Source organism: Pseudonaja textilis, chromosome 2 (assembly GCF_049901715.1).
Source record: "Pseudonaja textilis isolate UNSWEBS1 chromosome 2, rPseTex1.2, whole genome shotgun sequence".
NCBI classification, from domain to species: Eukaryota; Metazoa; Chordata; class Lepidosauria; order Squamata; family Elapidae; genus Pseudonaja; species Pseudonaja textilis.
Genome location: NC_141991.1, coordinates 190,364,271 through 190,380,457, shown reverse-complemented (window position 1 = coordinate 190,380,457; position 16,187 = coordinate 190,364,271). Strand labels below are relative to the sequence as shown.

The 16,187-nt window shown below is 35.3% G+C and overlaps 1 protein-coding gene across 2 annotated transcripts in view; it reads right to left on the bottom strand.

Annotated features, from left to right (window-relative positions):
• The window catches only part of LOC113438409 (histone-arginine methyltransferase CARM1-like), a 58,925-nt gene that overhangs the window by 5,201 nt on the left and 37,537 nt on the right, over positions 1–16,187 (bottom strand). For both annotated transcript variants that reach the window (XM_026703750.2, XM_026703751.2), the window contains exons 6-8: positions 10,384–10,561; positions 8,969–9,059; positions 2,115–2,196 (exon numbers count right to left, since the gene is read on the bottom strand). In XM_026703750.2, the coding sequence (XP_026559535.1) occupies positions 2,115–2,196; positions 8,969–9,059; positions 10,384–10,561 (351 nt within the window). The remainder of the gene's footprint in view (positions 1–2,114; positions 2,197–8,968; positions 9,060–10,383; positions 10,562–16,187) is intronic.

Genomic DNA, 16,187 nt, shown 5'->3' with positions numbered 1-16,187 from the left:
GAATATACATTTTCATAAATTAAACCTGCTATGCCTTTCACTTAAAAATCATTTTCATAAACATGTTCTACATATAAACTCTTCCTATCCAAATAAAATCCTCTGAATTCATTTCAACAATAAATGATAGACATCTCATTATTTTGGATCAGATCATCATAAATTACAACTTTTAAAAAATGAGCAATATTTCTCATTGATGAATATTTTCAAGCAATCAAGTAACACGTATATTCCCACTACTGTCTGGACCTGTAACCAAAAAAAAAAAAAAATCAAGAAAGAGGCAAAGGAGACTTAGCAATATGGTTAGAAGATTTTGGAGTTCTGTTGTTTATAATTTCCATACTTATTTTCTCTTTTTTATTAAAAAATTCCATGTTACATATTGATCCTTTAATGTTGCTTTATATATATTCTTCAGTTTAGCATGTAAGTGAATCAATTTAAAAATGAGTGCTTCTGATGCCATTTTACACATATTTTAGAAAGAAATGGCTGTGCTCTGCTTCAAAACATATTTATACACCCAGAAATGGATGCTAAGTATCAGCTTAAACATTTTCACTAAGGGAGAGAGATGAAATAATTTTTCTCTTGTTGCCACTGGAAAATCTGTTTGGAAGTACAATGATTTCAACTAGAAAAATAGTAATGAAATTAACTAAGCAACTATTCATGGGATACCATTTTTTTCTTCTTAGTTTGGATATTTTGGATTCAAAATACTGACAGTCGTCGGGTTACGATAGTAAGTGGGACCGGAATTTCCATTGTTAAGCAACACATTTGCAAAACAGGAGGTCATGGGACTGCATCACTTAGGAATGGCACTCCTGGCACTCCTTTTCCATCGTTAAGCAAGGATTGTGGGTCATTAAGCAAGGATCTCCCTTCAATTTCCTGCAAGCTTCCAATAGGCAAAGTCAAAGGCAAGGCTGGAAGGAAGTCTTAAGTCCTAGTTGGCTTACAAGGAGGCCATCAGGCAGGTAGGTCAGGTGGGAGAACGTGTATAAGAGTTATGGTGGGGAATGGCCAGGAATGATGCAGGCATGCATGTGTGCTATGAGGTATGAGACCACTAAGGTCTCATACTCCGTAGCCAGGCTCTTCAGGAAAAGTTTGCAGGGATGTGAGTATCTTACCAAAGAGACTTGCAAACTTTCCTGCCAGTTTCCCCATTGACTTTGCTTGTGGGAAGCTGGCAGGAAGGATTGCAAATGGTGATCCCATGAAACGGGATCCTGCAACTGTCGTGATGACTGCAAGCCACTTGCAAATCACCCATGACCATGGGGGAGCCCCCGGGATGACCAGAACTTTGACTCTGAGGACTGATCATAAGTACAGGTAGTCCTCGATTTACGACCACAATTGAGCCCAAAGTTTATGCTGCTGAATGAGAAGTTTGTTAAGTGAGTTTTGACCCATTTTACGCTTTTTCTTGCTAGTAACACAATGGTTGACTGAATCTGGATTCCCCATTAACTTGGTTTGTCAGGCCGCAAAAGGGGATCACATGACTCCCTGGGGACACCGCAACAGTCATAAATATAAGCCAGTTATCAAGTGTCTGAATGCAAATCATGTGACCATGAGGATGCTGCAATGGTCATAACTGAAAAATGGTCATACGCCATTTTTTTTCAGTGCAGTTGTAAGTTTGAATGGTCACTAAATGAACTGTTGTAAGTCGGGGACTACCTGTACCACCTGTTCAACATCCTTGTGACTTCAAACAGTTGTTGACCAAGTGTTTGTTAAATGAGGACTACTTCTATATAAAAAAAGGAAAAAAAGTATGAAGAGTTAAAGAGAGAAGGTAGGTTGATTTTAATCATAATGAAGGCTTCAGGATACTATAGGCTAATTTTAATAAGCTGTAAAAGAGCAAAATGTGGCTTGAGAAGAACCTATGCTAAGATGAGGACAATCAATCAGTGAGAACTTTGAAAAACTGAACATGTCCTTTTGTCCTTTCCTTTTGGAAGGACATATTCTGAGAAATCTCAAAAGCTCCCAGATTGGAAAAAAATGTCTGCCTTTGAAGTATAATGTAAAAGAAAGACAAAGCATTTTTTTAAAAAAAGAAATAAAAATAGCAGTTAACTTACTACAATGGGCTGTCTGAAGTACTCATCTACAGCTGCATTACGGAGACTGGAGAGATTTACCCCATAAAAACATTGCTGATACCTGGAAGGAAGAATGTATTTGTTTTGCTTTTTACATTAAATTCCACGAAAAATGTCTTACGGATCTCATATAACAACATTAGATTCATACATTGTTAAAAAACAATATATATCTCTCTATCTCTCTCAGCATGAAGACTGCCCAAAGCATTTTTTAATTGTAAAAATGTTTGTTCTGACTGTGTGTTTTTTTATTACTAACTGCTTAAGTAATTAACTCTGTAAAAAAAAGTCCAGAACCTTAAGCAATTTGGTTGAACTTTGAAAGAATTAATGGTCACCATTCAGCTACAACATTAATTGTGTTACTTATGTGCTAACACTCTCCTTAAACCTTGGGCTGATAGGCAGAAGCCCAAGCTGGCTTTTACAACCTCCTCATGCATGGAATCTGGATATGGATTTCATAGGTGCTTTTTACAGAGGAAAATCATATTTTTAAATGCAAAAGAGATGGGAGGTCTCTAAGTAAGAAAGCAGAAAAATAACTTAGCGAGGATACTCTGGCCCTTGGAATGGATTTTATGCACCAACCAAGGGAGAAACTACAACTAGCCAAGAGAAAAATCCAGGCTTGAACCAAATCAAATGCTCCTATATTAGGACCATATGTACGAACGAAGTTGAAAAGGAATGGGCCAAAAAGATTATAGCAGACTTATCAGTCAAAGACAGCAAGCACCTGGACATAATGGAAATGTTCAATTTTTGAACAAAAGTTGTGCTCCACATGGATCTCAATTAAAAAAATATTTGTGGTGATAGCGTTGATGCTGAAGTCTTGGGCTCACACAAAGAATTGCTTCACAGGATTTTTAATCCTGGTCTGAGGCCAAAAGAAGTAATTATAGATTTGTGACTGATGCCACTCTGATCTTTGCTATCCAATATGCGTTATTTTCACGACTAGAACTCTATATATTGTATAATTAAATAGCACACTGATTTGAAACTAGATATCTATAATACAGCATTCTACTATCTCAGGCCTTTTAATTTAGTTAACAAAAGAATGAATGTGCCTCTTATTTCAATTTATAGAATTAAGGTATATGATAAGCAAAAGCAAAGAAAAGTCTTTATTTGTGGCCATGTTGTTGACTTTCTATATGGACAAAAAAAATTTAGAAAAAAAAGATTAAATGGATACCCAGAGCCATAGTTTTGAGGAGTGCCTTACGCAAAGATAAAACTACAAAAGCTAGCACAGATATCCTTTTGGACAAGTGGAACATTTAATAAATAAGAAATATATGAATCTCAACAGCTGTGCCTATATTTATCCAGAATTCAAAAGAACCTGGATCTAGGTGGTGTAAGTGGAGAATATTGCAATGTGATAATGGCATATTAATTCGAACAGCCTTTTCCAATTTGCTTGTCTGCAGGATATGATGAGAATAATGAATAACACACATCTGGAGGATACCAAATTAGGCAAGGTGAATTAAAAACTTCTTCAACTATGGCTCAGCATATTTATGTTGTCAATTTGAGGACCTACCTCTTCTTTTTCAAATTTTTGCTTCACTGAGTTTAGTATCTTTATTGATACGTTGTAATCAACAGAGACTTTATTTATCTTGATTGATACTTTATATCAGCAAACATATGTCATTCTCAGATGCCAAACTTTATTACCATGAAAAGCACAGCTACAAGTACTGGTATTTATGCAGAAGTAGTTTCCAGGGTTGAGTGCAGCAAAATCCAATATTCAAAAGTTCCAAAACCTCATCAAATCAACATCACATACTCAACAATTTTAGAAAGTAACAAGCAGAAAACAATTTTCATTGGAAAAATGACATGTTACTATGAGAGAAAGAAGTACACATTCATTCAAACAAATTAATGTCTGCCAAAAGTATACTTCTCAACACAACGTGAATTACTGCTGTATAAATAATTTTGAATCACACGCTTAGCATTGCACAGTTAAATGGAAAGTAATTTAAGTGCAGTTAGTTCTTCTGTAAGAAACCATGCTTAAGATAAAAATAAAGATCAACTTAGTATTGCAGAGTCAGAGTAACCATACTGTTTTTGGAGATACTTTAACAACGCATTAAGTAAATCAAACTAGTCAGGTAACAGGTAACATAGGAAGCACAGCGCATAAGATGTGCAAGTTGTCTCCGACATAAAAATTACATCTAGGCAGGAAAACAAAGCAGCCAATCGAACTAGTTTGTGTTTACTATCTTAAAAAAATAGAAAGGCCACAACACATTTACTTTTACAAGAGAACTATACAGTTCTATATTTATAGTTCTCTTTCTACTTATAGAACTATAAATAAAGTGGTTAAAACATTCCAAAAGAATATTTGCAGCCAATTTTGAAGGACCAGATGATAATATTAAAGTTAAGCTTTTATATTTATATATTTTAGCCAGAGACTTTAGAGGGATCCTAATAGATAAAGTTAAAATCTTCAAATTGCATTTGGGGTGATAGTACCACTTTCTTACCAAAAATAGGGAAACAGTTTGACATTACTTTCTTCCAGAATGTATTCTGAAATTCCCAATGTAATGCATCTTAAAAACCTGGATTTCCCACGTGATCTCATATGTAAATGTTAATCAAAGACAACCCTTGTTTAGTTTTCTAGATTAGCCAAAATATTTGTAAAACAAATGTTTCACTGTGTGTACAATACAACCTGAGTGGGTCTCAGAGTAAAGAACTGCTACCATTGCAAAAATACAGTGGAAGGTATATTGCTCTCTACTCATCCTCAGAAATTACAAGAGATACTCCAGATGATCAGCCTTCCATCTCTTAATCCTTCCCAAATATTTTAAAATGTATTCAAGATTGATTCAGACTGTTGGCAGATCAATTTAGGCATAATGACACCATGAGTATGGTCATGTCTCTCTATTTCCAAGTACTATGTAGAAATCCAAGAACTGACAGCCAATTCCTTTTTCAGACTTCTGACTGAGCATAGTGAGAACAGCTGGTAACTGGAAATACAAGGCAATGTTGTAATACACTGACATTTTTCAAGCTGCGTTTGCTGAAATGGCATTTCTCCCTTCAAGGTAAATTTAAAAAAAGAGGCCATGGCATATAGGCATATTGTAATTGCAATCCGCAGTGGTAGTGTCATACAATTGGTTGGGGTGGGATTGTGACCATGTCTGTCCTAGATCTGAACTCAAATGGTAAGAGGGAAGTGCCTATATATTTTCCCCAAGTACATATCTCCATTCCATAACCCTGTTCTTAATTTCCCATTTTGTCACCAAGCCTATGTATCTCAAACTGTAAAATATACTCTCTAAACTGGGATATCTGTTTGGCAAGCTCATTACTGTATTCTTACAATTCCAGATAATTACCATTTTTATTTTCCTTCATAGAGTGTAACCATGGGACTGTTACCTATTTTATTATTTTGCAATTTTTAGTTTAGTTTTTTACATTTATATTTAACTATTTAATTATATTTGTAAGAGTCTACATCAGAAGTTACATCTTGTACATTGTAAGTACAATGTAATGAATAGGCATATGTGTGTGTACATGCACAAATAAATTAAATTGCATACACTTGTCTGTGTACATCTGTGATAAATTTAAATTTATGTTTGCAAATGGAAGTGCATAATTATTATAAGTACATTTGTGGAAGCAGTAGGAGAGAGACAACTTAAAAGGAAGTGCAAAGAGAAGATGCTATAAATAATTTTCTCTACGCATCATGAATTATCATGGGGTCCTTAATTACATCTTTTTAATGAGCTGTTAAATGACTCCTGAAGTAAACAAGTGCCTAACAAAATCCATCTTAAAATGCACTGCAGACATCTGTCTGTGTATTAATAAAAAGAACACCAAATAATTAAGGAGAATTTAGAAAGTCTTGTTGAGATTCCCAGTTTGGAATAAATTATCTTGCAGGTGTTTCGGTAGTTCTTTCTATAAATATTGTGTGTAATTGTATATGATTGGCTTTGTATGCAGACATTCATTTCCATTGAAACAGCAAGATTTCGAAAGCAGAACAGAGAAAAAAAATATTGTGTTCATATTGTTGTGTTATCAAAGGACTATATCATTTTAAAACTTGCTGCAAGACTAGTCACTTAGCAATAATATACAATCACATGGAAACTTGTGATAATTCACAGTACTAATAGCGAAGAGGGGAATGTTTGCTTTTCAATGAAGGAAAGCAAGAAACACAAAAGAAAGATCTGTATTCCAGAGTAGGTTCACATGGATGCATTGATACAGCCTGTCTTGACCTTGTAAATTCAAGAAGAACATTGTGGAGGATTCTGCAAAATGCCTTCCTCCTTTCCCTCAGCTGGAATCCATAATAACATTTCATAATGCTCAGCTGTGTGGACTCAGTTGGCTGCTGTTCTTCAAGTCCATGGTCCTAAGCATACTACATTCAGATGGCCCACATGGTAACTGCATATACTGCCTAAGGAGTTCTTACATTCCAGAACCATCTTCATGAAGTACAGAGGGTCATCTCGACCATAAACAAATTTTTGTTTTTGTAAACCCTCTTTGAACAGTATCTCATAAAAGGGCATGTTATGAGGGTAGAGGGTCTCAAGATTAGTTACTGCCATTTCAGGCAAAGCCACTGTAGGTCAACAGCACTGATCAATGTCTTGAGTTAGTGATCCAGGTGGTTTTCATGCCTAATGAAGGCCTACTGTTCACAGCCCCCTGGCTTCTAGATCAGCACCTTCTCCATTATATTAAACTGGTACACTGATAAAACTTACAGGGTTCTGGATTTTATAACCTATGATACATTCTTTCCAGGTGTCATGCTCTGCGTTCTCTTGTGGCGATCTGTAATACATAGCATTCTTGGTGCTCTCTGAGCTTGGTTGTTTGCTTGCAGATGTAAACTCTAAACTGTATCACAATATTCTGAAACATGCAAAACTGTATGAAATGAATGAGTTATTCTCAGTAAAGTTGACTTCTGAACAAAGTAAATATTTCTAGGTTATAGGAGCTATAAATATCCACTGACATTTTCCTTAAATGCAGAAGCATGTAGGATATTGTCTTCAGAATAAAGAATGTTTTGCAAAAGCAACTTACCGTATTTCCCCATGTATAAGCCACCCCTTTTTTTCAAAATTTTCAAGCCCAAAAAGTAGGGGGGTGGCATATACAAAGCAGGTACACTTTTTATACGTGAAAAATGCATAAAATAATAAAGTAGGAATAAACTGGTTTTCCAGCAGTATGCTATACTTTTTTGTAAAAATTGTACGTGATGATACGATTACGAGTGCGAGTACGCGATAGAAATGCATACGCTAGGCATCGGCCTGAATGCTTCGTTCCTACTCTCGTTCCGATGCGTAGATTGCTAGCGTCGCCCGCACCGCTTTCGGCATCATGACCGAAGTTGTAGATCTAGACGTCGAATTTTGTTTCTTTGTAAATTTTCTTTCTTCATAACTTGTTTCTCTAATAAAATATTTTTTTCAAAACTTCACAGTCCAAAAATTGGGGGGGTGGCTTATACAAAGGGGGTGCTTATACATGGGGAAATACGGTATATAGTGATTAAAATGGGAAAGAAATTGACAGAAAGAAATGGGGGAGAAAACAGACATAAGCAATCAAGCAGACAAGTTGGTGAACAGCCTATCTAATAAACAGCTACTTAACCAGGTGGACAGAAATCTGTAAAGAAACACTTTAAATCAAAAGTAGTCCATCTTAATTAACTCATTACAACTGAGGGTGGAAAATTCTTCTGACAGTTTCCAAGATTCTGTATTTAGCCCAAGCTAGATGCCCTATGAAAGAGCAGCCAGCAACTAACAAAGGTTATTAAAAGGCATAAGATTTTGTTAATTACACCTCATTTCATCACATGAGGTTAACCCCTGTCTTTCAAACTTGGCAACTTTAAAATGTGTGGATTTCAACTCTGGCCATACTGGTAGGCGAGTTGGGGGAATCCAACTCTACGCCTTTCAAATTTGCCAAGACTGAAAAACAATGGGTTAAACCAGAATGCCCCAATGTTTCCCACTTTGCAGATCAGCAAGGGGGAATGGAGGGTTCGCGCAAGTGAGCGTGCGCAGCTCCATTTGCACAAACAGCATGCATGAGTGCCTACTGCTCATTTCCAAAGCATGTGATTAGATTATAAATTCTACAAATTATAGATTATAAATTATCTTACTTGTTCTTGATTTATGGCTGACACAATATTACTATTTTAGTAGCATTATTACCATGGCCTGTTCTCGCTTTTTCTCATACTTTTTATTTGTTTGATTTTTGTACTTTGACTCAATCAATAATATATTAACCTTGACTTAATACTGCCACTAAATGCTATCCTTATTACCCTCTAGCTCTTTGCTTTGAGCACCATATTATGTTATGTTATTACTATCAGTTTGTTTGCAAGTGATACTCTCACAACATACAATGCTTTCCTAAGAATTTATTGCCTGTAACTAAGAAGGCATCAAATAGAGAGTAGCAATGTGACCCAGGCATCAGTTTACTAAGTCATTGCATGATATTGTAATTAGAGTTCAAATAATATGACTGTAACTTCTCACAGTCTCTAAAACAAGTTTGTAGGGATATATAAATAAATACAACAATAGCCCTAAGAATCAATTGCAGACCAAAAAGTAAGTATTTTGCAGTTACTTTAGCTGCTTATGGTTTCAAGAAGCCATTTCATTTGAAAATTCCAATTAAATTGCTAAGCAAAACACTTTTTTGTGTGAAAAAAGTGAAACAATTATTACCAAAAATTGGCTCTGGAGTAGTGTTCCATGTAGAGTTGTTCATCGGAAAAAGGAGCCAAATGAATGTCACTAAATGTTGGAAACATCATTCCTGGTGAACAAAAGATAATATACAGTAGCAAAGTTCAAACCTTCTATGTAGTCCTTAAAAATTTAGTGGAAATATCCAAGAGGCATTATTTACTATCCATTCCATACATTTTTTTTGTAAATTAACAATAGATATTAAATTTTGCTTTAATTCTTAGTAACATTTTAGTAAATCTATTGACAACAAGAGAACACTTAAGATGATAATGCTAACTTACTGCCACAAACTAATACAGCATTCAAATTTTTAACATATTAACAATTAGATATTTAAATAAAATCCTTAAATTAAAAGCAAGCATGTATTCCAGTTCACCCACCACTATTGGAAAGATTCAAAATATAACTTATAATAAATAATTATTACTAATCTACCAGCAACTTTATCAGGAATTTATTATAGATAATGTCAGAGATTGTCAGTATTAAAAAGTAGAATATTAAGGAATATCAAATGACCACAAAGCATTTTACAAATCTTATGGCCTTTCAATGCAACGTACCACTGAATTATGACATTATACATTTATATTGCCTATTAGTCATCCTTCACTTAAATAAAAGCTTAACTCAACATTTGGGAATGACTAGATGAAAGCATTTTAATAGGTAAATTGTTTAATAGCTTAACAATATAGAGAACTAGCACGTGGAGGAGAGATAGGACATTTAAAAGACAGCACATATTTTAAATTAAGGACTGTTAGCTAGGAAGACAATTGATTCATTTTTGTAGCTTGATGGGCAAAGTATTTTAATGCTACTTTCAAAAAGGTATTGATTATACACTAAAATTCTAAAGCTCTTTAGTCTGAAGCAAATCACTGAACTCAGTTTTATTCAGAGGAAGTTGTTTCAGTTTAATAATATTACAATATAAAAGCAACTCTTAGGGAGGAAGGAATCCACGTATTCTCTAAAATGGTGCTTTATTGATAAAGCTTGCCTGTATTACACAAGTTTTAAATAGAATTTTAAATCATTTTTTCCTCTACTTCCTGCTGATCTATATTTTGGTGCTACCAGGGCAGAAAGAGATTGGTAGATCTCCTTTGTTGACTTGCGTTAAGATTTTAACCTAGTCTGGGAACCAAGGTATCTTGGGATCTGGACCTAAAACTGGGGACAAGGCTACTGGGTAAGATAGAATCATTTAATCTATTGGCTGCATGAAGATAACTTTGAGGAAAAGAAGCCATTAATATGTAATACCGAAAGTGTGCCAAAAGGAAACAAGCGATCTCTCTTACTAGTGGCTATATTTCGTAAACATGCTTCTGCCTGTGAGATGCAAATCCTCAGAATCTGCAAACATATAGACTCACCATTGGACTTCAGCCATTTTTTGGAATGAAGGTAACTTTCCAGCATCCTTTCATTGAATAGCATATAACCCATTGGCTCAGAAACTATAACATCTACACTTTCAGGTAGGGTGATTTCCTCAATTTTTCCTGAGAGAACACTGATCTTATCAGCCACATTGTTACTCTGGACTAAAATCTGTAAAGTAATGAAGTAGTAGAAATAAATATATGTATTAGCTGTGTTGATTCAGAGATAAGTTAATAAAATATCCATTTGATGGATTAATGGAATTCTACCCAGCTGTCTTCACTTATCTTTTTTATGGAATTTGTTTTTCCAAAAAATGATATAAATAATTCATCGTGTTTTGGCATTCCGTACTATACACTCAGTTTGTTAAGTAAATTGGAATCGAAGTTAAATTAATTAAGATACTTATTATCAATTTTATGTAGCTACCCATCTTATTGACATGATTCTGGGCAGCGTATAATAAAATGAACAATTAAAATAAATCTTAAACATTAAAACAATTAATATACAATATAAATAACATAGGAGAAGGCAACACAATCTCATATACAATATAAATAGGAATAAGTTTTCACTGAATGAAAGATATAATCACCTCGGCTTTATTTTTATTTGTGTCTATTAACCTTCATGTTCCATCTTTTTAATAAATCTGCAGAATGCCAATATGATTCAGTTATAAATCCTGAATCTCTTTCCTTTATCTAATCACAGTAGTTGGAAGAAAACTAAGCTATTATATTAAAAAAATTCTTGCCTTCTGTTGCTGCAGTGTAAATTTATGGAAATATTTTATCTCTTTCCTAAGTAGTTCTCAGAAGCTGTATTGTAATAAGAAATTATTTTACTGCCAAAGTTTTATATTGAAAGCATTTCGTGCAACAAGTTAATGAACCATGAATATGGCAGTTAGGATTAAAAATGAAAAGACAGTTTATTCAATAGATCCTAATAAAGTTATCTGCATATTTTATTAATTATAACTCTAAAGGGTGAAAGTAGATAATTTTATCCAAACCTTTACAACCATGGCTCTTAGCTTCTCAGAAATGCTATACATTAACCCAACAAACAAGTAATATATAGTTGCTGTGATAATATGTTTATGAATCCACATGAAATGAATCATCCCTGCAAAAAGAGTACTATATAATTTCTAAAGATGATTTAATGATATTCTGCACAATATTGTAATACAGATACTAGCAACAGTAAATACCAAGAACTTAGTGGTGATGTTCCCCAATTCCTCTTTTCTGTTTCAGCTTTCCAAATCTTTTCAAAATACAGCCATTATCAGCACATTGAAAAATGCTCTCTATAATTTGAGGCAAACCCTAAACTACTATTTTGGATTAAGGTGGGTTATAGAGCATGATTAAAATGCAATTACAAGGAATTAAAGCAGACCAAAAGTTGAGTAGAACAGATGAATCAGTGATCTCACTAATACAGTGAATTCAGGTATCTCCTTGCAGTAATATTAAATTACTGTACCTATTCCTGCTTTAATCTCTGGAACAGAAAGGGAAAAGACTGTGTTTGGCAAATTGCAAGCTACATGTTTTTTGGCTCTCTGTATATCCCTACTAAATTGTACTATCCTGATGATTTCTCACAGTCCATTAAGTAGCAGTCTGTCTGGTTTTTAAGATCATGTTGTGAAAAGACATCGGGACAATTCCCGAACAGGACTGAAGTCCTGGGGGCATTAGGAGGACATTTAAATAGAGAAAGCCCTTCTTTTTCTAAGATGGCAACATATGAAGAAGCCCTAAAATATTCCCATTATGCATATCTTTCAGCATTCTTTTTCACTTCTCAATCCCAGGCTACAGCTATATCATTTAGAAATAAATTTCTTGTCTTAAATTCAAACCACATTTCTGGTTTTATAAGTGAAGACAAGAACATTGGAATGAATGGTTTAAAAGCATGCATGTCCATAAAATTCATTAAAGAAAAGATTAAAAGATTGCTTTGAATTAAAACACACACACACACACACACACCTGTTCAAATCCAAATTTAAAGAAACTAATCTTAAAATAGTCTAATTGGTTGAAAACATAATTTAAAAAATAACCTCAGAGTTAAAGTGAGCAGAATAGTGCAAAGCAAGACATTAGATTAGTTTCAGGCTTTTATAAAGTGTGGCAGATTTTTTTTTCCTATAATAGATCAAGTTATTAAATAAATAAAAATCTCTGTTTCTACTTAAGAAAATAAAAATAGCCTAATATCCAGAATGCACAAGTCTTACAATTTTTAACACCCCAGCTATTCTCCAAAGTCAGAAATTTTAACTGACACATGTTCATAGTTCTATAGATCTTAATCTTATTGTGAATTCGTGATGCCCCAAACTCTGAGCTGACTCCATTTTGTTTTGTAATTCTTTTCACATTAATTTAGTAGGGCAGCAATATGTGAGGTCAAACTGAATTATCAGTCGGCAGAGTTATGTATTTATTTAAAACATCTATACGAACACCTGCTTTATAGCAAACTCTGGACAGCTCCCAGTAAGAATTAAAGCAACACAAAACCATATAAAAATTATTAAAAACATAACCATTAAAAACAAAAACCTGGTGTCCAATCAAGCTTCTGACATACAGTCATCTCATCCTATCCCAGCACTTGGAGTTGAAGCCAAGTCTTCAGTGCTTTTCAGAAGGCTAGAGATCTGCTGAACTTCAGGGGGGGAAGAATGCTCCATAGGCCAGGAGCTGCCGTGGAGAATCTATGCTTCCTAGGTCCCATAAAGTTGCAATGTTTAAGGGAAGGAACTAGGAGAGTGTGCCACCTATCTAACCTGATAGGACAGATAGGTGTCCTTAGAGAAAGGTGGTTCTGCAGGTAACCTGTCCCCGAATCATATAGCTTTAAAGGTGATAACCAGAACCTTGAATTGCACCCCAAAGGAAATGAGAATCCGGCTTCTGCCACAGAGTGTTACTTGGGAAACCTAAAGGCACCCATCATTACATGTGCCAAAACATTCTGGACCTGCTGACACTTGCAGGTGGTCTTCAAAGGCAATCCCATATTAAAAAGCTCGGCTATCAATCTTTGGTGCTGATTTTTCAAAACATGCATCAGACTTCAAAGGTAAAGCAATTCATCCCAAAGCCTTGTGTACAAGACAGCTGATAAAGACAACATCTGACTGATCTTTTGTAATGTCTAATCACGATTCCTCCAGTGTGACATACAGTATGTCACCTCTACATCATGTTCCTGTCATGCTGGGCTGCAGAAATGGCCTATGGTTTGTAACGCAGAGAAGTCAGATTTGTTCGCAAATTCCAAAGCTCAAAATGCAGTACAAGACACACACATGAGCTATTGCAAAATCTGTAGCGGACAGCAATGTTGGAACTTGGAAGACAAGAAAAAGCAGCAGACATTTCAAAATTTGACAATGATGGTATTTCAAAGCAGGTTCACATCACAGAGTAGCTGAAATTTAAAGCTAGGGAGACTAAAGAGTCTAATCCTTGAGTTTCAAAAACTCTGCAAACTCTGATTAGAGTGCAAACTCTGATTAGAACAAAAGAGGTTAGATTGTCAATTTTTGTTCATGAGTCTGAAAACGGGGGCTGGGGGAATAAGATTGTATTGTAGTAAAAGCTTTCTAGGGATTCATTAATCCTTCAATAAGCCATTCATGTTCAGAAGTTAAGAGATTAGACAACAAAGCAAGGCAGACTATATGTAACAATAAAGATGGTCTTTGATTTACAGCTAGCCATTTAATGATCATTGGTCTGGTGCCCCTTGGACATATGATCTTACTTTTGGGTTGCTGGCAACCGGCTTACATTTACAACCAGTTGGCCTTTAAAGGTTGCAAGCAGAGGGGATAGAGGAGAGCTCATAAAGCTAATTCTTTGTACAGAACTAGTAGGTGCAATCAAAATAGGTGTACTGTGAATAAAACTTGTATTCCTATTTCTTTACTTGCTATTCAGGGCTGAATTCCCAAACAGGATATAAAATGCATAAATTATGTGCTCTTAAATCTACTTTGTAGGGTTGCGGTGGCTCAGTGGCTAAGACGTGAGCTTCTTGATCACAAAGGTCAGCAGTTTGGCAGTTCGAATCCCTAGCGCCGCATAATGGAGTGAGCACCCGTTACTTGTCCCAGCTTCTGCCAACCTAGCAGTTCTAAAGCATGTAAAAATGCAGGTAGAAAAATAGAGACCACATTTGGTGAGAAGGTAACAGCGTTCTGTGGGCCTTCAGCGTATAGTCAAGCCAGCCACATGACCACAGAGACATCTTCAGACAGCGCTGGCTCTTCGGCTTTGAAACGGAGATGAGCACCGCCCCCTAGAGTCTGGAACGACTAGCACGTATGTGCAGGGGAACCTTTACCTTTACAAATCTACTTTATCACTGAAACCATCAATACTGAAGAGGACCTTTTTCCACTCACCTTTCCCCTTCTCTGCCCAGAGGAAAGGATAGCGGGTTAACCACATTTATATTACAATTGTAATTGTAATATAAATGTGGTTAACCTGCTATCCCTTCCTCTGGGCAAAGGCAATTTTATAATTCATGTTCTGGTACTTTCTATGTACACTGTTATGTGCTATATGAAGGTCTGCAGATGTTGCATGACAGTTCTAATTACTGGGGACATTATTTTACCAATATTAAAATAGATTCATTGTTTATTTAACTTCAGTTCCTAGTGCTTGCTATCCATTAATGTTCCCCAAACATGGGGTGACTGCTGCAAATTTTTGAAGTTGCCAGATCCAAAACTTATGGATGAAGCTAAGTTGAAGAAGGCTGCCTACTCAATGTAGAACACAGTTATCAAAAAAAAAAAAACATTTTTGTACCATTCTCTACATCTATGGAGGTCATCCTCAAAAGGCTTTTTAAAAGCATCCATATTGTTTGTTGAAAGGAAAGTTACAAAAAACTCTAACAGGCTTTTCCTAGCAAGAGTCCAAAGTTTATCCAGATAGGCATGATCTGTGGCTATTCTTCAGCTTTTCAGCATCAGCCAGAAACATCATCGATTTTCTTGGCCTTTCAAATAGTTTAAAATGCTTTAATTAAAAGTGAATTAAAACACTGGGTTTTAATGTTTAATATCAATGTTTTTGTTTGCCATTTTAATAATAATATTAACCCCACTTAGGACAAATCTTGAAGAGGAACACAGACGTATTAAAGAAATAGGAAATTTCTTGGAACAGTACAGATTTAAGAGCCTTTTGCAAAACATGATTCTTTAAATAGAAAAAAAACTTGATTTGGTTCATTAAATAAAAAACCTTGCCTGGAGGCACATGCAACAAGCATCTGGGAGAGTGAGAGCTTCTCTTTGGGCCTCTGTTCAAAAGGAGCTCTGCTGCCAAAACTCCCAGAAAGGCCTCCCTTTCACCAGCCTCGTGTGCCAAATGCCTCTGTATTCCTCAAGGACTAATTCTTCATTTCTAATGATCCCATCAGTAGTTGACCTGTCCCATGTACTGTAAAAAACATTTTCCTTATGCTGGTTGCTCCCATGCTCTGTTTGTACAAGTGCCCTCCATAAAATTCCTCCATCTTAACATCACATTATTTCTCAGACTTTGGAAAAGTAATTTAAATCCAAATTCTGGACACAGCTATTTAAAAACACCTCGTTATTTCTGTAGAACATGCTCCCGGTTAAACCTGGAGGCACAGTATTGAAATTATACAGTAATTCAGTTAACTCCATAAATAGAACCTAAGCAGGTTCGATGGGATTTATTTTGATATCAAATTTAAAAGTACA